This window comes from Bradysia coprophila, unplaced genomic scaffold, assembly GCF_014529535.1.
Source record: "Bradysia coprophila strain Holo2 unplaced genomic scaffold, BU_Bcop_v1 contig_232, whole genome shotgun sequence".
Classification (NCBI taxonomy): domain Eukaryota; kingdom Metazoa; phylum Arthropoda; class Insecta; order Diptera; family Sciaridae; genus Bradysia; species Bradysia coprophila.
In genome coordinates, this window is record NW_023503493.1 from 2,112,025 (window position 1) to 2,136,486 (window position 24,462).

A 24,462-nucleotide genomic window follows, 5' to 3' on the forward strand; every position below is an offset into this window, starting at 1 on the left:
AGACACTGGTTTTTAGTTGGTAGTGATTGTTGTTCGTGATCGGTTCGTGCGGTTTTGTGAACGCGCTACTTTTGAATCAAAATTTATTTTTTTAAATTTAACAATCAGGATGACACGAAAACGGTTATGTTGAGTGAAAGATTTTATTTTCTTTATTATTGCGTTAACTGGTAAATCGTCAATCGTGTTAAAGTTGCGGGACGTGTGAATCTTGATGGTGAATAAAATAGTTTCCGACAAAATTTCGGTTTGTGACGGTGCTATATAAGAAATTTAATTAGAAAGACCCATTGTGTTACCTAATGTATGTTTTGTGATTGATGTGATTGAATTACAAATTGGATAATAATCTACCTGAATTATACAAACGCTTACAGTAAGTCACTTCCAAATTTTCATTTATTTCTCTAAGAAATTGGTTCCGTAAGAAGTCGGGTAATAACTTTCATTAATTGACTATTCATCTGTTATCGACAGTAACGACAAAATTAAGCGATGACATACGGTTACAGTGGTCATATATGGTAGAAATAATGGTTGAACAAATGAAGTACAAGATTTTGCATCAAACAGTCTATCTATTCTATTGGCGAGAACTTTGATTATTTATTTGGCTTATGAGTGATTTCATGCAAAACCAGAGCGGAAGTTAGTGTTGCTCCTTTTGGTTTTTTGAAGCAATTTTCCCAAAAATGAACAACCCGTGGCTGAAAATAGAACTTTTCTGACTTGAACTGTCACTTTGTTTATGTTTTCAAAAATTTCATGGTAAATTGATGTTTCTGGGCACAAAAATCCTTGCAAAAATCGCTCTTGTTGGACTTCCACATTTTTCCTCTCGGTAAACAAATAACTATTCCTACTGCTTTAAAACAGTGGAAACTTTGACACTTTGAACCTCTCGTTAGACTATTCATATGTTATCGAACACTACAGTGTACAGCTTAATGATTAAACAAATGAAGTACAAGATTTTGTCTTGTCAAACAGTCTATCTCTACCGCGTTCTGAAAATAGAACTTTTCTCACTTGAACTGTCACTTTGCTTATGTTTTCAAAAATTTCATGGTGAATTTATGTTTCTGGTTTCGCGGAGAGAAACGGTATAGCACAGCTGAGACATCTGAAAAACCTTGTGTCCACCTCTGGCATAAATAGGAAATTCCAACTCGATGTAAATTTCGGCCCTTGTTTCACTCTGGCCACAAACATCACTCTTGTTGGACTTTCCCATTTTTCTTCTCAGTAAACAAATAAACAAATAACTTTGACAATCCGAGCCTCTCTTTAGACTATTCATCTGTTATCGACAGCTAGCAACAACAAAATTAAGCGAGATCATACCGTTATAGTGGTAATACATGGTAAAATTAATGGTTAAACAAATGAAGTACAAGATTTTGCATCAAACAGTAGGATGTGCTTAAACAGAAGCAGTAACAGATTGAACGATTATACCGTGATACGCATGCCGTTTCTATTTCAATGTGGTTGTTAAACTTACTCTTACGCTGAAAGAGACCCATTTGTATACAATAACAATGAGTGACTCTTGTTCGAAATAGTGGCGCCTTACAGATGCGTTCATTGTTCGTAGTTTACTGTGGTGGTCGCTGATAAAATATATAAAACGAAAAAGGACTTTCGTTCCGATAGCGCTGCACTATGAAAACGTTTTCTTTCATAGATCTGATCTCTGTTGCTTACTATACTCACCCTGACATCTAGATTTCTGTATTATGACTTGCTCTTGTCGTATTATGGTCAGGGAAAAGAAAACTTTCCAAAACTTTGAATATTCCTCATTTTCAACTAGATGTTTAATAAAACAGCTCCTGCTATCGAACCTGCATTATCTTTGAGACATTCAATATTTTTAACGTTACGCCTTAGCAATGGATGATTAGAGTAAATGAGAACTGTGTTTGTGGACATGTAATTTGAAATGAAAAGTTGGCGCGCAAAAGGCATAACTCACAACTCACAACAACGCATATAATGCATAAGTGATACCCTAAATAGAGTCCTGAAAATGGCCAAATTAAACAAATCTTAACACTGTTAATTTGGACATTTTGTTTCATATAAAAAAGACCTCTATTTGGCACCTGTCACTCGAAGCAGCCTTGCTTGAAGTGCTTCGCTCACAACAATATTTTTCTTAAAAAAAGGAGTTAAGTGAGTAAAGTATATCCTTAGCGCTCTGAAGCGAAGACATTTCATCTGGTGTTACAGATTTCATAGCCAAAATTGAAATGTCAAAAAAAATATTGAAATTTTGTACAGGTGGCGCTGACAACATGGTGCTCAAATTCATATTATTTATGGTTAGCAATCACCCTCACCCCGTTTAGCCCTCCGTTTACGTTACAACAATAGAAAGTGGGAGGAGTTTTCATTGTGTGATTTTCAAAACCAGAGTGCTCCTCATACAGCAGCTGTTGCTAATTCTGCATATGCAATTGATTTACTGATTGTAAAACTGAAATCGACATTTTTCAGAGTTATGTTGTCAGAGCTTAGTATACGTTATGACAGATCCCCCATAGACATTTCATTTTAAGCATCGCAATTCGAGACAGTCTAATAGATTCACTCAACCAGATAAGTTAATATGTCATGTGATTAACCTTGATTTCTACACTCAAAAGACCATGAGACAATGACATTTTGTTGTTGTTTCTCTGATGACAGTTCAGGGGAGAAAGCATGCATTTTCTGCCCCGAACTGGCATTTTTGTTTTTGTTTTGAAAAAAGTGGAACAAATTGAGGTTTTTGTTGCGTGTAAACAGGTTTTCTCATTTTCTTTACTCGGTAAACCAATAACTATTGTTGCTCGAATAGTTTATAATATTACAGAGGACAGCATTGTTCGATTGTCGCACTAATAATAACGTACAGTTAAGTATAGATGAACATTTAAGCTATAAATAGGCTGAGGTGAACTCATTTTTTCAGAAATTTTATTTTGTAAATAATTTTGTTGATCTTATTTTTTCGAAAAAAATATTTTTTTTTTAAGGCTTGGCTCATGTGCATGAATTAAATGCGTGTAAATATTGCTGACACAACAATCGAACCAAATATTGACTTTAACATACTTTGCCATTGCTTATTTCTCTCATTATATGCAAAGCTATTTGTTCAGCCATAAATGTAGATATAATTGTAGATAATTGAAATATCATTACCAGTTGTTGATTTCATTCCGTTGGAACGCAAAGTCGTCGAACTACAAATAGACTCGGTTTGTCCATATTTTTTTCGTATGTGACGAGGTGTGATTTACCTTATTTTCTCCTCTCAAAAGCCCATGAGAAAATTGCGTTTGCTTGAAGACTGGTCGAATGACATTTCTAGTGAGAAAAGTGCAGCACTTTCTCTCCCGTGAGCAGAAAATAGAACTTTTCTCACTTGAACTGTCAGTTTGTTTATGTTTTCAAAAATGGTATGGTGAATTGATGTTTCTGGTTTCGTAGAGAAAAACGGTGAAGCACAGCTCAGACATATCAAAAACCTTGTGTTCACATCTGTGAGAAATAGGGTATTCAAACTCAGAACTAAATTTCGGCCTTCGCTCAATTGCAAACTCTGAGTTCTGTTAGTTCAATTCGTTTCATTTTCCCAATGCGACAATTAACCTGTAACCGACGGCTGTCATCTGTTATCGACAACGACACACGAGGTAACTCGAGGTAATTTCGGTAAATCATCGCTCTTGTTGGACTTTCAAATTTTTCCTCTCGGTAAACGAATAACTATTCCTGCTGCGTATGCTTTAAACAGTGGAAAGTTTAGGGTTTGGACAACTTTATTCCTAACAAGTTGTTCATGTGACTGTTAATATGTCGATGCATGGTTTCGACGAAGTTAAAGACTGAAAAAAACGACATTTCACCATAGCCGAACCCACGTAACGTGTTATTTCTATTTTTCAATTTTAATTACACAAAAATTATTTGTAAATTTGAACAAGACGTTAACAAAATGTCAATACAAGTAATGTGTGTTGCGTTGCCAGTAAATAATTCTGATATTTTACTCAAATCAGGCTTCCCACAATCATCAAGAACTGTCTAGCATTTTCCCAATGCGACAATTAACCTGTAACAGACGGCTGTCATCTGTTATCGACAACGACAGCACATATAAATGACAAGTTCTGACTAATCAGGTCTTATGTAGCAAAAAGCATGTTCAAAACAAATGAGGTAAAAGATTTCTGAAAAAAATCTCTGAAAATCATCGATCAAATGAAGTAATAGATCAGATAGTAAAACTGCTAATACGCATTCACTGAGGGATAGTAGATTACGTACTAGTTTGAACTTATTATTTTGCCAAGTGTAGCGATTGCAGCTCGAGTCGATGGTGAGAGATGCAATCAAGCTAGTCAAAATACAAAAATCCAAACAATTAAGTAAAACATTTTACTCACTAAAAGTTTTAACGCTCATGTCGATGAAGTAATGACTCATTTCCTGGGTGCTCAGTGAGTAAAGACATTTTACTGAGTGACTGACGCGAAAGTTGACCATTACATATCAGTTCATTTTACGTTAGTTCCGTTGTGATAATCAATTTTCGTCGAGAAAGCCAGAATAAATTGTATATCTTTACGTAATTCATCTATTCAGAAACAAATTTATCGTCAGACTGGCTCGAAGAAGCCTCAAAAGTCCACGAAATAAAAAATTTTCAAACAAAAATCCAAAAGGCACTTTGGGAACCGCACAGATTTGCAGTTTAGCCAGGCCGAGGATGTTCGATTTTAATAGATTCATAAAGCGAAGTGATCAAAAAAGTACATTATTGATGATCAAAAAGTTGTGAGTTGTATTTCTAGCATTTCATGCAAGATGTGTTAAGGTAAATACTGTCTCATACAGCAACAAGCACATTCAAAACAAATGAAGTAAAAGATTTGAAATCAGTCTCTTGAAAATACTCAGATCAAATGAAGTAATAGATCCGATAATAAGTGTGGTAATATTCAGGCCACTTGTGAAATGCTAATAGCGCAGACATGTGGGATGTCTGAGTAAACAACAAAAAATCTCCGCAAAAAAGAGCTATCAAACTGCACTTGACCAATCAACCACGCCAATCACTCTTAGTGTTATGAAACCAATTATCGTGTGTGCTTATGTCCAGCAACACCTTCAGTATATACGTAATTATTATTGAGGTCCCATAATACATTCGCAATTAGAGAGATCTTTTTTGTCTCAATTCTAACAAGGGTCATTACAGTCCGCACACAATGTTTTAGTATTCGGATTTGTAATTCAGATCAAAATTGAATGTGTATCCACTCCATTAGCATCGGCTGTGTCTATACAATAGTGAGAATTCCTTCCAGGTGCAAACATATTATCAGAAGGTCACGCAACCTATAAAACGAATTCCTGAGTAACGAAAGTTTTATCGTACTCCATAGGTACTGCGAATGGCTCGTTAAAAGAAATAGTCGGAATAACATCTCAACTATTTATAATACAACACCGATGGGTAATAAAGCTGCCAGAGACTTTCTTTTCGATTTCCAATACAGATATATTTGGTATGGAGAGTGTACGTACCTAATCGAAAGAAAATCGAATTCGTTTTTATTATTAGGCCCGTACGAGGTAAGAGGGTCTGATAGGTTCGCCAATTCGATTGTAACACTTGAATTTGAATCACAGATTAAGGTTAGATGGCGGGCGATAGATGTTAAAACGTGGACTATTTTAGGGAAATTTTTAGATAAAATCTGGAAAATTATGAAAAATTAAAAAAATTAGGGAAAATTTAGGAAAATAGAAAAAATTCAGAAAAATTGATGAAAATTAGTGAAAATCGGGAAATCGTTTTCCCTAAGATATTCACTGCAAAAATTTAGTGAACAGTGTAAACGAGCTTACGCAAAATTAGGATTGTGAAAGTTGACCATTACATAGCAGTTTGCCCCCTGCAAAAGTGATCCATTACTTGACGGTTCATTTTACGTGAATTCCTTGCTTATAATGAACTTTAATGTAATTCATTAATTCAAAGACAACTGTATGATCTTCGTGTGTTTTTTAAGCAACTGTTTCGGTAACTGTTTAACTTATGTTGATACCTGTATTCCTCGGCTTCGTCTCGGTTATACAAACTCCACAATTGTCGAAAGACTCCTCCTTTTATCACTTGCTCCTTTTATCACAAAAATGTCATGTAATGACTTACTTTCGAATGAGAGAAATGAGAGAATGAAAGAAACTCACCACACTATTCAGGTTAAAGAATTTGTTTCCTAACAAAATGGCAGCCAGCCGCCATATTGGATTTTAGTAAAAATGTAATTTCTCTGTTAAAATGATGCTTAGAGCTTAGAGGACTGCTATCAAAAGCAAAGTGAATCGTTATGTGTTGGGTGTGTTTCAGCTTGGCTTAACGATTAAATTGGAGTACTCACCAAAAACCTCTAAAGATAAAAGTGTGTCGCTAGCCTGGTGAACTTCTAAAATGAATGATATCGCTGGAGATGTCGCTTTCAGCTCTACTCGCAAATAGTTGCCTTCATGTAGAAAATCATGTTACAAAATTAGTGGCACACAATTGGCCGACAATTCTGACGATCTCGTTCGTAAATAAATTCTTTTTCCTCTGATCATGTTAACCAAATATGAAAAAGATAACGAGATCTGAATCATCTGCCAATTGTGTGTCGCTAATTCTTTAACATGATTTTCTACATGAAGGCAACTATTTGCGCGTAGAGCTAAAAGCGCACCTCCAGCGATATCATTCATTTTAGAAGTTACACAAAAGGCTAGCGCGATTGTTGTTGCGAATTGTTGTTGCGAATTGTTGTTGTGATGTCACTCGTTTTGGAAGATTTAGGTCGAAAAGTTGACGAAAATCGAAAAGTTGACGAAAGTTGCAATTTGACGAAATTTGACGAAAACAGAAAAGTTTAACTTGATCTATTAAAATTGACGAAATTTCACGAAATTCGAAAATTTGACGAAATTCGAAAATTTGACGAAATTCGTAAATTTGACGAAATTCGAAAATTTGACGAAAACCGAAAATTTCACGAAATTCGAAAATTCGACGAGAACCAAAAACTTGACGAAAGCTTGGACGAAAGTCAAAATTTGACGAAATTCGAAAATTTGACGAAAACCGAAAAGTTGACGAAATTTCACGAAATTCGAAAATTTGACGAGAACCAAAAACTTGACGAAAGCTTGGACGAAAGTCAAAATTTCACGAAATTCGAAAATTTCACGAAATTCGAAAATTTCACGAAATTCGAAAATTTCACGAAATTCGAAAATTTCACGAAATTCGAAAATTTTACGAAATTCGAAAATTTCACGAAATTCGAAAATTTGACGAAAGTCGAAATTTGACGAAATTCGAAAATGTGACAAAATGTCGGATAAAAACCTGACATGCCATACACCAAAATATCACATCCGCCATTTGGGTCGATTTGTGTAGTTTCATCATCATTCCGATGTAAGGCGCCGTATGGCGATTTTATTGGCAATTTAACTGATTATTGTCTACATTTTCCGTACGGGTCCCTTTCAAATGTTTTTCCCTCTAGTCGTCGAATTCTTTCTCATTTCTGCTGATGATAAACCGAGAAATTACTTGATCCATTAAAAGCTCTGGTGTGCAGTTCTGTTGTTGATTTTATATGTGGACAATTAGCTTCGGTCTGCAAAATTAAAAGTTAAATATCGCATTACCTTGACGTGATTTGACTGGGTATATCGAAACGAACACCAAATAATAAAATTTTCATGTTCACCTGTCTGTAACCGAACAAATAATTTTTTTCAATTAATTATTATGTTCGACGCATAAAAAGATTTCGTTTTTGTTTCGTTTGTTTGGTTTCAATATCCATAAATGAATTTGGTAGCCTGCATGGGCTTCGATATGTGTGTTTGCGATTAAGTGTGTCATTTTAATAAATTTACGTAATGGAACTGTGTGGCTCATGTGGAATTGGTTATAGGTCAATAATGTCTTTTATGTTCGATCTGTAGGGTACTTGCTAAGAAATGCTTAGATTTTCACTATAAAAAAGAGTCTGTATATGAGTGTATCACGGTGTCATTATAGGTATATACCGTTGCTAAACAACACCATGGGTAGTCTTTAGTGAACATGATTCTTCGTACGACATTGAATGTACGTTAATCAAGTTGCATGAATCAAATCAAATTCAAATGAATAGAATACGGTCACAATCATAGCTATTTGTTCTTCGGAATCACTGTAAAATGGTAACCACACCACACTACTTATTCTTGGAGAGAAGTGTACAAAGGAGCTTTGATAGCACAAAATTTCTCCGAAAATTAGTCCAAGACTTTTTGGAGGGCATTGCGTACAAGTTAAAGTAGTGCAGTAAGTTCCTATCTTTAGTCTGTTTTCTTATTAAACCCAAAGGCCTGCGCTATTAGCTTTTAACAGGTGGCAAGGATATTACTAGTATTATTATCGGATCTATGACTTCATTTGATCTGAGTAAATTTAAGAGATTTATTTCAAATCTTTTACTTCATTTGTTTTGAATGTGGTTGTTGCTGTATGAGACAGTATTTTCTAGAGATTTACATTAGCACATCTTCCAAACACAATGTTTCACGTCAAATAGTAAAACGATCTCGAGATGGATGAAATACTTGCCACAGCGTAACGTTAAAAATATCGAATGTCCTATTTGTAGTAGTAGATTATGTTATAATGCCAACAATCTTCAACATCAGACCAATACGCCGTGTCATGCCATTGTCTTCAAATGTCTCTTTTAATTTGTACTAGACTTCTTAAGCCGTCTTGGCACTGAGCAGATGAACGTAATTTTCCTGTTCGATGCTCAAATTCAACATTGCCTTCGCTTTGGTTAATTTTGCAGCATTAATTTCAGATCCATCGAGACATTTCTGCAGCCCCTCATGCTCAAAATAATTTTCCATTACGAATTTCCATGTCGATTAACGTTCTTTCATCTTTTTGATCCATACTTGAAATGACGATTCAATGTTTGCCTTACAAACTGCTTCCTCCCTCAGTCAGAAGAATTTTCTCGCACACAGCTCCTTCTAACTCAGAGGAATTTTCTTTCGCACACAGCTTACTCACACAGAGTAAACGATTCCAATCAAACTCAGCTTCCCCCTTGCGATATCTGGTGGGCCCATAACCTGTTAAAATACCAAAGTTTCCTAGTTGACTCAAGAGAAATGATAAACGTTCTAACACTGGAAAGTATTTAATTGGAATGAAATTTTACTTTCTTTTAACAAGAACACGACACGTATACTATGACCAAATCATAAGCTATTTGGATTGTATAATCCAACCGATTACATTGGATGCGGCGAAAGTAATTCATTACATGATGTGACAATTTTGTGATGCCAAGCAACCTCAGTTGTAATTGTCAAAAAGACAGTTACTGTCGCACGAGTGTCACAAAGCTGTTTCCGAATTAATGAATTAGCAGCATCCAACGAATTCTGGATTATTGTCTGCCCCAGGAGAAAATTGATTATCACAAAGAAATTCACGTAAAATGAATTAAAAATATTCCTTCACGTAATGTATCATTTACACAGACGGCAAACTGTCATGTAATGGCTAATTTTCGTATGGGACAAACTATAAAATCTACTACTTCATCAGATTCAAGATTTTTATTGCTAAAAGAACAGTATCCAGAGTTCATCGTCTAATAGCCATTGAAGTCATTACGTCCATGTTGACGCAATTCGTTTTAACAACTCAATTAACAGTTTTCTATTGGAATTATGTTACAGAAGAATGCTTGCATTTCTATAAAACACTGATAATTGCATCTCGTCTACCTTCACGTTCGCTAAAAATATTTTATTTTTATAAATATCAAATACGGCCGACGATTTGAAACTGTTTTTTTTTGTAATCATTTTCATTCTGTTCGAACATTGCAGAAAATGCGATTTTACCTCGACTGGCGAATTTATACATTTTCCCAACATAATATTGAGAATTATGAAAAATACAAAATTTCCACATTCCAAGCAACGAGAAACCAGCAAAAATGTTCTGCTTAAATGACCGGGCATTTATAAAATAATAAAAACAATAAAATGAAACAAACAAAAAAAATTCGTGCGAAAAAAATATTTAAAAAAAATCGATTTGAAAGTGTGAATATACACAAATTTTTCAAATTTATTAACCTCTCTGTGAAGAGAAGTGAAACCTCGGCTGTTTCGGATGTTACACTATTTATTATGGAATATACATTAAAATAAAAACATAAACCAGCGGCCCAACCATATCGATTTTTTTACATTTTAAATTACTCTGCATATTAGCTTATTCGAATGGTGATTATTTGCATGGACACACAGTGTTTGTATTCAGTTATGTATGGTCAGTAATCAAAATTGTTTCCCATTAGGTCAGGAAATTTCGTTTTTATTTCGATGATAAACTAGTTCGCTAATTAACACCAATTTGTCGTTTAAATGCTCTGATTACACCAATAAATTTGCGAATAATTTTGGAAAATAGTATTTCAAGCACATTAATAGCGTAACCTATGTTTACCACGCTCAGCGATAAAATTCAAAAGTTCGTTATCGAGTTACTTGGAGGGCTGTTAAGAGCAATGTACCCTTTGCAAATTCGTGGCCTACATTTAGGCGGAAAATTATTCATTTTTGATGATTTCTCTGAACCAAAATCTTTGTTTGAAAATGTAAAACCCGCTTTAAAGCACGCAAAAATGTGTAACTTTTAATTGGTTTGTGGGTGATAAATTATCCCACTTGGAAAATCCTTTGCAGATTACATAAACTTACACAATCTGCAAATGGTTTTTCCAAGTGGGATAAGTTGTTGCCCTCAAACCAGTTTTTTCTTTAAAAGTAACACATTTTTGCGTGCTTTAAAGCGGTTTTTACTTTTTCAAACAAAGATTTTGGTTGAGAGACATCATCAAAAAAACGAATATTTTTCCGCCTAAATGTAGGCTACAAATTTGCAAAATTCTCAAAGTAAACTAATCTTTCGATTGTATCTACTTCACAATCGGACGGTATGGCTCAGCTTAGTGGTAAACATACTAGTCTTCCGCCAAAATAATTAGGGTTCGATTCTCGTGTCAGACAATTTTTCTACCGATTTTATCGCATTGGTAACTTCCTTAAGTTCACTCAAGCTTCATAATTCGGGTAGTTGCGGTGTGTTTGGTGGCTGCAACGATGTACGTACACACTTACTAAATCGCATGTCGTAACTAAAATACGATGCGTGAATATTTATGTCTAGCCTACACTTAGGCGAGATATCAGTTATGCGCCTTACTTTCCTTAGAGAATATTTGCATACTTTGAGGCGTTTTGCCTTATATTATAGAAATAACAAATGTTGGCGATATAGTCATCAAATGTTGGCGAGATGGTCATTATTGAATCTGTTACTTCTTTCGTTCGTTGCTCTATGTTTGCTACAAAAACTTTATTTCATTCGATTTATTATTCACTGACAAGAAAAAGGTGTCCCATACAAATAAACTCAACTGTGGCAAATAATGTAGGCTAAGCTACCTGCTACAGGTAAGATTTTCTATACTATTTTGGTCAATGCAGCAAAGTTAATCCTTAAAATCGATTAGATTCGCTGAAAATCCTCAGAGGATTTTTTTCGGAATATTCTTTGTCAACGATATTTGCAAGTGCAACTGGTCTTAGAGTGCTCTCAGGCTCGGCATACAGTAATAGGAGATTATTTTGGATGCTTCGAAAGTAGTTCATTGCGAACTGACAATTTTGTGATAAAAGCACGAGTGAGTATGATAGCATCACAACGTTGTTTTAGAACAAATGAATGACGTAGCAGCATCCAATGTATTCTGGTTTAAAGCTTTCCCTATGTTAAAGATTCTACATAAAATGCATCACTTTCGCGGAGGGCATACTTCTATGTAACGTCGACTTTCGCATAGGGGTAATCAAAATGAAGTTACTCCATTCGCTTGATAAAATGATCAGACTGAGAGAAAAGCGGTAAAAATTTTACCTGCATCAGGTAATATTGTCTCCAGATTATTTACAAGATCTGTAGCACGGCGTTCGGAGTTCGGATTGGTTATTTTATCTTGTGTGGCTCACAATACCGCACTTAATAATATGAAAATCGCTAAAACCAGTACGCAAATTCCATTAAAAATGAATTGTCCGAAATATAACAGAAAACTGGAAAGAAAATCATGTCCAGAGCGATAGCGGAGGACTTGACGCAGTCTAACTTCCAAAAAAAGAACGAAGAAATTTTTTTGAGACGCGGCAACTATATATAGGCGAGAATTTAAGTTTCTTTCCTTTGGCCTGTATCACCACAAATCCTATTCCACCTTATTCGCGCTTCAAATACGAGCAAAACGAGCTATCACTCGACTATGTAACTTTAAAATTGCCGGAGATACATCGTTTTGAAGTTGGTCATTTTGATAGAAAATGCACCAAATTAACGTTTTCCAAACAATCAAAATCTTTCAACTTACTCTGAATGTTTCTGTCTATCTATCTATCTATCTATCGACGGTCGATCTCGGAAACTAGTCAGCCAATCTCCATGAAGTTTTGCAGGAACCTCAGGGTGGGCATAAAAATGAAATTGTGATACGCCACTACCCCAGGAAAAACCAGAATTTTGTTTTATTGGCCTCGAAGTGGTTTCTGAGTGTGGTTTTCGAGGGTCGGGAACGCGTTTTCGGCTGTAGCTTAGCTGTATTGAAACCTACAGAGGCGTGCGACCCATCAAAAGAAAGGTATTCGTAACACGATTCGAACCAAAAAATAATTAAAAAAATCGGTTCAGATTCGTTTGAGCTAGAGTGATTAGAGTGACCAAATTTTGAGCTACTCGAGCGTAGGATGAAAGGACTAATATTTCTTTGGGTTATGAGAGATAGAGAGTTACTTTCTTCGGCAAAGTCTCAGAGTTTTACGAGTAGAACAGAGGGGCATATGTGAAAAATGTCGAAAGTTGGAAATGGGTGGGTCAATTGGGGTTTTGGAGATATTTCTTTAATGGTGGCAGATAGAGAATTACTTTCTTCGTCAAATTTTCGATTTTCGTCTTTCGAATTTCGTCAAATTTTCGATTTTCGTCAAATTTTCCATTTTCGTCAAATTTTCGATTTTCGTCAAATTTTCGAATTTCGTCAAATTTTCGAATTTCGTCAAATTTCGTCAAATTTTCGAATTTCGTCAAATTTTCAAATTTCGTCAAATTTTCAAATTTCGTCAAATTTTCGAATTTAGTCAAATTTTCGAATTTCGTCAAATTTTCAAATTTCGTCAAATTTTCAAATTTCGTCAAATTTTCGAATTTTGTCAAATTTTCGAATTTCGTCAAATTTTCAAATTTCGTCAAATTTTCGAATTTCGACAAATTTTCGAATTTCGTTAAATTTTTGATTTTCGTCAAATTTTCGAATTTAGTCAAATTTTCGAATTTAGTCAAATTTTCGAATTTCGTCAAATTTTTGATTTTCGTCAAATTTCGAATTTCGTCAAATTTTCGAATTTCGTCAAATTTTCGAATTTCTGTTATAAACTGTTATAAAAAGCAGTGTTCGAAAACTTCTAAAACGACTGATATCCCAACAAAAATCTCTTCGAGAAAAGTGTGACGCAGTCTTTGAAGTACAATTTCTAAAATGAATGATATCGCTAGAGTTGACGCTTTCAGCTTCGTTACGCAAAAATTAAATTTTACACCCAATTAGTTCAAACAAGCTGGCTTAGTTTTCCTCATCATCTGCCAAATAATTTTTACCAAAAAAAATTTGACTGGAAACAACCAAAATTTTACCAAAAAAATCTGCGTCGCAAAGTGGCAAATGTTCAGGAACAGACCAGCAAGAAAATTTATCTGCCACATGCGACGCAGATTTTTTTGGTAAAATTTTGGTTGTTTCCAGTCAAATTTTTTTGGTAAAAATTATTTGGCAAATGATGACAAAAACTAAGCCAGCTTGTTTGAACTAATTGGGTGTAAAATTTAATTTTTGCGTAACGAAGCTGAAAGCGTCAACTCTAGCGATATCATTCATTTTAGAAATTGTACTTCTCATCGCACACGCGACTGTTTACCGTGATTTTGTTGTTGTAATGAATCAAGAAATTTTCTATTTGACATCAACGGTGTAAATGGTTATTAAGAGATTATGCAAAAACGAAGAGTGTAATTATATCAACTCATCATCCAACGGCACCATCATAACAAAAATCCGAAAACAGGAACGTTAGGCAATAAAAAAGCAGAAAAATATGTAAAATTCGTTGGTGCAGAAACAAAAAATCGAAAGTAAAATGAAACTTTTTTTATTGTTCGATTTTTCTAACGACGGGCTTTGATTGCCTATTATATCTGTGCAGTATAATAAAATATGATTGATGGATACGGCAACCAATACCTCCTATTATTTAAACTAAAAAAAAAATCTCGTAAACAATAACAAAAAAAAAACGAAAATCTGATCTCCAATTACCTTGTACAATTAGAGAAAATATGGTCGGAGCTTAATTTTGATCTGCTCATTTAAAATTTAAAATAATTACGACAGTGACCGTCGGAACTGATAGACAAAAGACACGAGACCACAAACTAATTTTGCGCCACAAATACATTTCAAGAGTGAATGTTGGGTAAGGCTAGTCTAACACTTCCATCCATAACTGGTATAGCAGACTGATTCCTTTTTTTTAACCTTTTATAAACGGTACGAGCAGTGCGATCTATTGAATAACCTTTTACTGCCTGTAACAGGGCCTATTTTACGAAAACATGTTTCTCAAGTTTCTGAAAGTTTCCAAAATGTTTCCTAAAGTTTCTTAAAGTTTCTTAAGGAAACTTTTCTAGAAACTTGAAGAAACTTTGAGAAACTTAAAGAAACTTTTCAGAAACATTTTGGAAACTTTCAAAAACCTGAGAAACATGTTTCCGTAAAATAGGCCCTGGCCTGTAAACAGTTTTACTACACCGAATCTATTACTTCATTTGATCTAATCATTTCAAGAGATTAAATTCAAATCTTTTACTTCATTTTTGTTAACATGCCTGAGATTACTTTGTAAAAGGCAATGATCCAAGTATATCTACAGAGATTTCAAAAAGCTCAACCGTCATAGATTCAACAAAATCTCACATATTTTTGACATGTCTCACACTAGGTTAGATGATAAATACAACAGGAAGTGGATAATATCCAAAAATAAATGGCGCTGTTCATGTAAAACAGAACATATATGCATTGTGCCTACATTGACAAAATAGAGTTGAAAATCTTACCTGCAGCAGGTAACTTTGTCCCCAGGTAATCAAGAATAGCTGCTACAGCTGTATTCTTTGTATGAGACGCTACAGCTGTGGTAACTATTCTAAATTACCTGGAGACCAAGTTACCTGCTGCAGGTAAGATTTTCAACTCTTTTCTGTCTGCGTACTGATTAATCAAGAAGTGGTACCTAGTTATTATCAGTCTGTGAGTAAAGTTTGGAAAATGAATGCCTGTTGCAGGTAATCATCAATCGGAATATTGCATTCTTCATCGATTGGAACAAAGTTTTTAAAAATCGGTTCAAGAATTGCTATAGTTATCGGCCATCACATATTCAGTAAAAAACTCTTCCTGGAAAAAACTCACATCAAACAGCTCCAATATTATCCATCTACAAACGTGACCTTATGAATTTGATTCTTCCATCGATTGGAACACAAATTTTAAAATTCGGTTCAGCACTACCCAAATTACAACGCATAAAAACCTTAAAGAGGCGAATTTGTGAGGTTTTTATGCGTTTCACGTTAGTATTATTCCTTGCCGATTTAACCACATTCTTGAACAATGGTTATCGTGCCATTAAGCGTTACATCCATTTCTCTTTTGCCAACATTTCACAAAATTGATCATTATGCACGTAATGAACATAAGCATTAGGGTGTAGCGTTTAGCAGTTTTTTTTTAGGCCTGCGGGTAGGCTCGATGCAGAATGGGCCACTGTTCATGAAAATAAAAAAAAAATTTAAAGTTCCGAAGCTCCCATGCGCACCTCTGAAAACCGACTTTTTGGTCACAGAGCCATAGTGAGAGCAGTTCTGCCGCCTAGCCTGTGTTGATACAAATTTGTTAAGTGTATATGATAACTACTCGTAGAGACTGTGGCTTCAATTTGGCATACTTAAAAATTTTAAAAAATTTGACTCACCGATGAAAAATTACAAAAAGTGTTCCCGACCAGAAATTGTTTGGAGTTCAAGCTTTCTAAAATCTGTGACTGGGAAGCAAAATAGTCGTGTCGTAGCCCATTTTAAAGGGAATTTCAAGAGCTTTCAAACGAACGACTCGACGTTAAGTTTCACCGGGTTGCAGATTCATTGACCTTCTAATGTTTTGAAAATCAGTCAAAAACACTCAAAAGAGTAAAAGTGACGCAAGTCCCTGTGCATACTTCCAAAACAACTGATATCGCTGGAGGTGACCCATTCTGCGCTTGTACGCAAAAACTGTAACAGCAAAAATTTGACCAAAGAAATTCTAGAAACAAAATTTTACCAAAAAAATTTTGCGTCACAAAGTGGCAGATTCGGACGTATTAGGACATATTCTTGCCTATTTTAAAAAATTTCTTAAAAGTACTTTCCTCAACATCTGCCACTTGTGACGCAAAATTTTTTTGGTAAAATTTTGTTTCTAGAATTTCTTTGGTCAAATTTTTGCTGTTACAGTTTTTGCGTGCAAGCGCAGAATGCGTCACCTCCAGCTATATCAGTTGTTTTGGAAGTATGCACAGGGACTTGCGTCACTTTTACTCTTTTGAGTGTTTTTGACTGATATCAGTTCTTTTGGAAGAATTAGTAGATTAAAAAAATTGAAAAAACGTTGAAAAATTTTGAAAAATTTGAAAAATTTCGAAAAATTTGAAAAATTTTGAAAAATTAAAAAAAAAATTGAAAAATTTAAAAAATTTAAAAAAATTTGAAAAATTTAAAAAATTTAAAAATTTAGGGAAAAAAATTGAGGCAAGCAGAGCTCACCAAATACCAAAAGCGAACAAATTTGTTCTACCATACCCATCCACACACACACACCTAAAGGTGTTCTTATATGGGGCCTATATGGGAACTTCGAGGAGCCCTAGATCCGAAACAAGGCCGGTTCCACCCAAATTTTTTTTCTGGAATGTCTTAGAATGACTAGAATCTACTCCCAAAATTTCAACAAAATCTAAGGAAGATTTTAGAAGATAGGAAACACGAACGGACGGACGGACGGATAGACGGACTAACAAAGTAACGTAGGATTTTTTCATTTCGTTTAAAGTACTGAAATTGACCAAAATGTATGGAAATGGGGCTTCTTGGAAGATTTTTTGCGTGGCCAAATTTTAAGCTGCAAGAACGTGTGATAGCTCGTTGAACTCGTACGGACGCCTAGTTTTTTTTAATGGTAATTTGGAGTCATTTGTCTTTGAACTTCAATATTTGCTGTATATATGGTTACGACAAAAAAAATTTTTTTTGACATTTTTTCTAGTAATAGGACTTGCTATGCTAACGCGCGCCCATGATGGTACATACTAGAAAAACCATTTATTTAATTTTTCACAGAATTTATGCAAAAACGGTTCCAAATCGTTCTTAGTATTGCTGGCGTGAACAATGCAGCAATTTTTTTTGGTATTTTCGTGATCAGTGGACCATTCTGCATCGAGCCTAACCGCAGGCCTTAAAAAAATAAAAAAAGACTGCAAAACGCTACACCCTAATAAGCATAGCACTGCAGCACGAACACTCATTTTTCCAACGTTAAAAAGCGCCCACAAACATGTATGCGTGTACGGATTGCATGTGCTGTGTGTTTTTATGCACACCATGAAATCATGACTCCTGCCTTCCCGAAACAAATGCAAGACCTATTTTGATTGCATTAGCTATTTTCTGACGTAAAACCCTTGGAAGCAGTCAATGGAATTAATATTTCCAAAATAAGCACTACCCGCTACCGTATAGACAAGGAACTACTCCTGTCTCTATTTGAGAAATTACTTTTAGTACATATACTGCACAGCACTGCTCCTAGCATTAGCATAGAAAATATTAGCAGTAGACGCTGCGTTTCTTTTGTAGAGGTAGATGACTTGTTTTCGTTGTGCGAGTTAAAACTTGCATTTCTTATCACTAAAACCTCTCCAAAATTGGCAATAGATCATTTTCATTATACGGTACTTGTCAACGTAACCCCACTTAATTTTTCGTCAAGTAGTCCTTAACCTCAATCAATTGACGTTAACTGCGTTCAATTTACTGATTTTTATATGAAAATCGTTCGTTCAATTCATTCGATATTTTTCGACATGTCTGACAGTTGGGATCGTGTCTGACGTTTACAAGGTCATGAAAATGATCTATTGTCAATTTAGTGTTCATGCTAAGATCAGTGCTGTGACGAGTGCCCATTGAGCTGATCAAAAATTTCTGAAAATAAAAAGCGAAAGAGACACAGATCCACAAACAGGCGTTAAATGCATCTAATCTCACTCACTTAAAAACACAATTAGTTCGTTGTAACTTAATGCACTCAAAACTGCAGACTCAGCAAATAATGATCCATTCAAAAGTGTTTTCATTTACGCTAATTTTGGGAATTTAAAACGATTTTCACACAATCAGCGTTAATGTGAACGGCAAGGCAAGAGATAAAAACATTTTATTGTTTTCAAAACATTTTTTTTTTTCGCTTAAGCACTCATATACACACATACCATACCACACGTTCCATTCATTCATTTAACAACAAATTATTTTTCTTTTTCTTAATTATCATACACAAAACTCATTATGATTGTTCTGTTAAATGCTCGATTGCATTTTGCCATTGTTTAGCTTTTAATCGTCCGAAAATGTACGATAGATCTAATAACAAAAGGCGAATAGATATTCAATTATGAGCAATCTTCATTCGGCACGCGCTCGAAATGATCGTATAAACTCTGAAAAAGCAGGTGAATGGGTAAAAGTTAAAATGGAAAATGAAAATGCATTCAACAAACTTTCAAAGAAAAAAATGTTTTTTATTCAACATTTCCCATTCGCAACATCTAATTAATAAGTTATAGATATTGCACACCAGCGAATGGATTAGCTTGTTCGCGGGTTTATGACCATAACCAGACGGTTTTTTTGTGAATCGGTGGAAGTCAGGGTCGAACTAGATACTAGCTGGTTAAATTGTTGATTGAAAGCCAGAAAACGACAGAAATTTACTTCCAAAGATTAGTGAATGAATTTGGGAATTTTAGGGACTTAATCTATAAACTAATCTTGGAACACCTCGATTATTTCGAAAATAGCCCAAATTCTTCGAAAAATCCGAAGGAAGTAGGAAGTGCCGGAGGAATCATCTGTCATCCCTAATTTTAGGAACCCACCTAGTGGAATTCTCAAAATCTCCATACAAATGCCATATAAACGCCAATTTGTATGTGTGTAAGTGTGTGTTGTATATTTTGGTGCATGATATGGATGGTCATGTGGTGAAAGGTGTGTGTTGTTGTGGGATGTGTTTCTTGTTGGAAAATGTGGGGATCATTAAGTATTAACTTCCACTAGTTTGGTTCCTAAAATTTGGGATGACAACTGATTCCTCTGGCACTTCCTAACTTCCATCGGATTTTTTGATGGATTTGGGTTATTTTCGACATGAGTGAGGTGTTTCAAAGTTGGTTCCTAAATTTTGGTATGACAGATGATTCCCCTGGCACTACCTAACTTCCATCGGATTTTTCGATGGATTTGGGTTATTTTCGACATGAGTGAGGTGTTCCAAGGTTTGTTTCGAAATTTTGGGATGAAAGATGATTTCTCTGGCACTTCCTAGCTTCCATCGGATTTTTCGATGGATTTGGGTTATTTTCGACATGAGTGAGGTGTTCCAAGGTTGGTTCCTTAATTTTGGGATGACAGATGATTCCTCTGGCACTTCCTAACTTCCATCAGATTTTTTGATGTATTTGGGCTATTTTCGACATGAGTGAGGTGTTCCAAGGTTGGTTCCTTAATTTTGGGATGACAGATGATTCCTCTGGCACTTCCTAACTTCCATCTGTTATCTTAATGGATTTGGGTTGTTTTCGACATGAATGAGGTGTTCCAAGGTTGGTTCCTTAATTTTGGGATGACAGATGATTCCTCTGGCACTTCTTAACTTCCATCGGATTTTTTGATGTATTTGGGCTATTTTCGATATAAATGAGGTGTTCCAAGGTTGGTTCCTAAATTTTGGGATGACAGATGATTCCCCTGGCACTACCTAACTTCCATCGGATTTTTCGATGGATTTGGGTTATTTTCGATATAAATGAGGTGTTCCAAGGTTGGTTCCTAAATTTTGGGATGACAGATGATTCCCCTGGCACTACCTAACTTCCATCGGATTTTTCGATGGATTTGGGTTATTTTCGACATGAGTGAGGTGTTCCAAGGTTGGTTTCGAAATTTTGGGATGAAAGATGATTTCTCTGGCACTTCCTAGCTTCCATCGGATTTTTCGATGGATTTGGGTTATTTTCGACATGAGTGAGGTGTTCCAAGGTTGGTTCCTTAATTTTGGGATGACAGATGATTCCTCTGGCACTTCCTAACTTCCATCGGATTTTTTGATGTATTTGGGCTATTTTCGACATGAGTGAGGTCTTCCAAAGTTGGTTCTTAAATTTTGGGATGACAGATGATTCCTGTGGCACTTCCTAACTTCCATCTGTTATCTTAATGGATTTGGGTTGTTTTCGACATGAATGAGGTGTTCCAAGGTTGGTTCTTAAATTTTGGGATCACAGATGATTCCTCTGGAACTTCCTAACTTCTATTGGATTTTTCGATGGATTTGGGGTATTTTCGATATAAGTGAGGTGTTCCAAGATTTCTATATTTTGGGATCCAGACAGATTTCCCTAGAATTTTTTAATTTTTTGATGTTGTCGAAATGACATACTTACAAAAGTGGTGATATCAGTCAAAAACCTTTAAAAGGTAAATGTCATTTATCTTACTTACAAAATAGCTGATATCGCTTAGGATGACGCATTGTGCGCCGTACGCATAAGTTCTATCAGCAGAAAATCGACACAAACAATTTTTGAAAGAGAATTTTACAGAAAGAAATGTGCGTCACAAGTGGCAAGGACTTGCGTCACATTTACCCTTTAAGGGTTTTTTGACTGACAGTATTTTATATAAAATCTTGTACTTCACTCGTTTCAATTTTCGTAATATTAGACCACCGCTGGTTAGCGTTTATTTTTGTCATTTTTTTCGGTAACAAATGACAAACAGTTTTTGAAAGATAGACAGAGTGCCCAGTTCGGATCTGAACTAAACAAAAACTGCACTGAAACAATGCACTTTAAATGGTATATGCACACTGTGCAGATCGAAAATGCAAAGTGGCGTATAATCTTAATGAGACAATTAACCGATCGCATTGCGTTGAAAACATAGTCGAAGTGAAATGAATATCTGAACGCGAAAATCAGTAAAATCGGAATGTTAATGACTCTGTTTCTCTTTTTTCCATTTGTAAACAGGTAAACAACCAATATACACATGGAACCAACAACTGCCTTGGTACTGGGAATCCAATTATTCGCTTTATTTTCGATAGCCGGCGGCCTATTGCTGTATTTGCTATGCAAAGTGCGTGGTACCCGCGAATCATTGATCGGACAGAAAGGTGGTTCGATTTTGGTTACCAGTGCCGATACAGCACTCGGTCTACAATTATGCACACACTTAGCGGCACGAGGTTGTAGAGTTTTTGCTGGCATGAAAGATCCCGTTGAATCGTTGCCAGCAAAACTACTCCGCGGATGGCTCAAAATGAAGGAAAACTTGGATCAACCGATCGAAGGATCAATTGTACCGTTGCGGTTGGATGTGACTCGTGAGGATGTTCTTAAAGAGGCGACCGAAGCGATGGGAGCCCATTTGAATGCTGGAGAAAGGGGTGTGTGTTTGAACGAGATTTGCTTTTCACAAATTTTATCCTAAAAAACTCCGCAGGAATTTTGGCAGTCATTAACACAGCCGGTATTGTACACCGTGGTCGAATCGAGAATCAGGATTCCCTGCAATGGGAAACCATGTTCAAGACAAATGTTCTCGGATCTCTTCGAACAGCACGTGCATTTACTGGCCTTTTAAAGCCGACTCGTGGCCGACTGATTTATTTCGGTGCCGGAAATGAAGGAGATGGTCTGGTAGCCTATACAGCATCTCGTTCGGCTGTCGACGGATGCGCAGATGCACTTCGCATGGAATTGCAACCGTTCGGGATAAGTGTCATAGCTTTGGACTCTCACGGCGTTCCAGCTGAATCATTATACCGATCACCGATACCTTTCCGTAAGAATTGCTTTTGTTTTAACTACAATAACGGAACTCTCTCTCTCTCTCTTACTCACACGAAACTGTTCATTTCAGATGCGACTGACAATGCTGACGCTCCGACCCAATATTCGGCTGAGGTGCTAACACAGCGGGCTCTGGGCGTAATTGAAAATGCTTTGTGGGATGTCTGTCCGAATGAGCGATATCATTTAGCCGTGCCGTACAGCAAGTTTTCGATCACGAAACCGTGTGGATCGATGTATAAGAAGGCGAACAAAGGCCGAACCGTACAAAAAGTTTGAATGTCGCTTGTAATGAGCGATATGTTGTTGAAGTCCATTGAGACGATTGAATGTAAATATGATTTTTGATAAACTTTTGTTAAAACAAACGATTCGGTCGGCTGCTTTTAAGAACCAATCACAGGAGGTCATTCAGAGTGGTCCAATTCTGAAGTCATTTAGATTCCACTCTTTGTATTGTCCCATAATACACACCGAACCCAAGTATCGGGCGAATTCGAGTGCAGCGAGTGTAGCACTTAGATTGAAATACTTTTCCAACATTCACCACATTCCAACATATCTAACTAAACTGTAAGCGCTACACCAAACGAAATGTGACGCTGCACCGAAATTCTCCTGAACATACTCGTAACATCGTCAAACTCAACTCGTCAAAAATACAAATTGTTGGAAGATTTCGCGATATCACTCTTAATAAGCGACTATGTCCAACTCACTACAACTCATGATATTTTGCTGTATCCTCTGTTATCATCAGCAACAACCGAAAAAAGCGATGGGTCTCTACTTAATGGGGTCTTTTATAGCAAAGCTAACAGTGGAATCCAATTCGTAGCACACGTTGAACAATAGAAAATGGAGCGTAATTGTCGATCTCAGCAAATGCAAAAGTCTCCACAGTCACTGTTGTTTAGATCAAGAGAAGTAACTGCTACACAGTGATCTAATAACGAAATAGACAGAGGACCAAAGTGTAGGTTTATGAAGCACTGAAGGCAATGCAGGTCCGTAAAAACACAGTGAACCCTAAGGTTTCATATGAGGATGTTACTCGGAGCAAAGTATATAAACACTGAATCCGGGCTGAATTAGGGGTCAAAGTTTCTTGGCCCTCACGAACCGGTTAAAACCGGTTTTACTTTATTTTATTTATTTACTTTGATCCAATACCTAAAACTCTCAAAACAGCTTTTTTGTCAAGTGACCAGAACTGCCCGGTCTATGGAGGATTCCCAAAAAAAAAACAGAAAAAACCGCTAACCAGGCATGACCGCCGATGGAGAAACCTCGACGGCGGCTAGCCGAAAAAAAATTCTCGGCGGCGGCGAAAAAGTCGGCTTGAGCCGGCTTAAAACGGCTCGGCTGGAGGTTCCTTTTACCTTTTTTTCAAAATAAAAACGTTTAGATAAATTCATGGAAAATGAACTAGTAAGCATGAAAATGAAATTGTACGGAAAGCGAAAATGTAGGTAGATTAGGTTGTTCAAAGTGCAAGTGGAACTGGTCTTGTTACAAGCAAGTCTAAGGTTCACTAACACGTCAAGTTTTATTGCCTCAAGACTTGAACTAAATGGAAAATCATGCTCCGGTACACTCATTTAAATCATTAAGAAAATGGTTTTCGAGAAGAAATCGAAAGCTCACGAAAATCAAGTAAAAATTGAAAAGAAAAAAAAATCGAGAAAATTCGCAAAGATCGATAAAGTTTTCTCAAATTTGTGAATTAACCGATTGTGCGCCTTCGGCTCGTTCCGCAAAGGTCATACTTGCCAAAACAACAAACTTAGAAGCGAGGACGTAATATACCATTCTGGAAAATTCATGAAAATTCAAGAAAATTTTCAAAATTTTCTTAATTTTGAAAAAAAAATCAAAAAGTACTTGAGCTGCTTAGGATCAACAGGAATTTCGGTTTTCAAAATTATTTCACCCATTCACCTTTCGAAATCTTTATTTCATTTTCCAGCCGTTTCAAGCCGGCTTGAGCCGTGTTTTTGG

At 35.9% G+C, this 24,462-nt stretch overlaps 1 protein-coding gene across 2 annotated transcripts; it reads left to right on the plus strand.

The window, feature by feature from the left end:
• On the plus strand, positions 1-22,829 carry LOC119075902 (3 beta-hydroxysteroid dehydrogenase dhs-16). 2 transcript variants are annotated; one of them, XM_037182479.1, is made up of 5 exons: positions 1-376; positions 2,579-2,581; positions 21,637-22,055; positions 22,112-22,453; positions 22,532-22,829. In XM_037182479.1, the coding sequence occupies exons 3-5, from the start codon at positions 21,656-21,658 to the stop codon at positions 22,738-22,740; spliced, it is 951 nt and encodes a 316-aa protein (XP_037038374.1). In that variant the 5' UTR covers positions 1-376; positions 2,579-2,581; positions 21,637-21,655; the 3' UTR covers positions 22,741-22,829. The 2 variants fall into 2 exon arrangements, with proteins under 2 accessions (XP_037038374.1, XP_037038373.1); XM_037182478.1 differs by lacking the exon at positions 2,579-2,581.
• The last annotated feature ends 1,633 nt before the right edge of the window (positions 22,830-24,462 follow it).

Bases quoted from the DNA above. Each gene is read 5' to 3' on its own strand.
- LOC119075902 (XM_037182479.1), top strand. From the start codon at position 21,656: ATGGAACCAACAACTGCCTTGGTACTGGGAATCCAATTATTCGCTTTA. The intron at 22,056-22,111 runs GTGTGTGTTTGA...AAAACTCCGCAG, and splicing joins TTTGAATGCTGGAGAAAGGG to GAATTTTGGCAGTCATTAAC. The intron at 22,454-22,531 runs GTAAGAATTGCT...TGTTCATTTCAG, and splicing joins CCGATCACCGATACCTTTCC to ATGCGACTGACAATGCTGAC.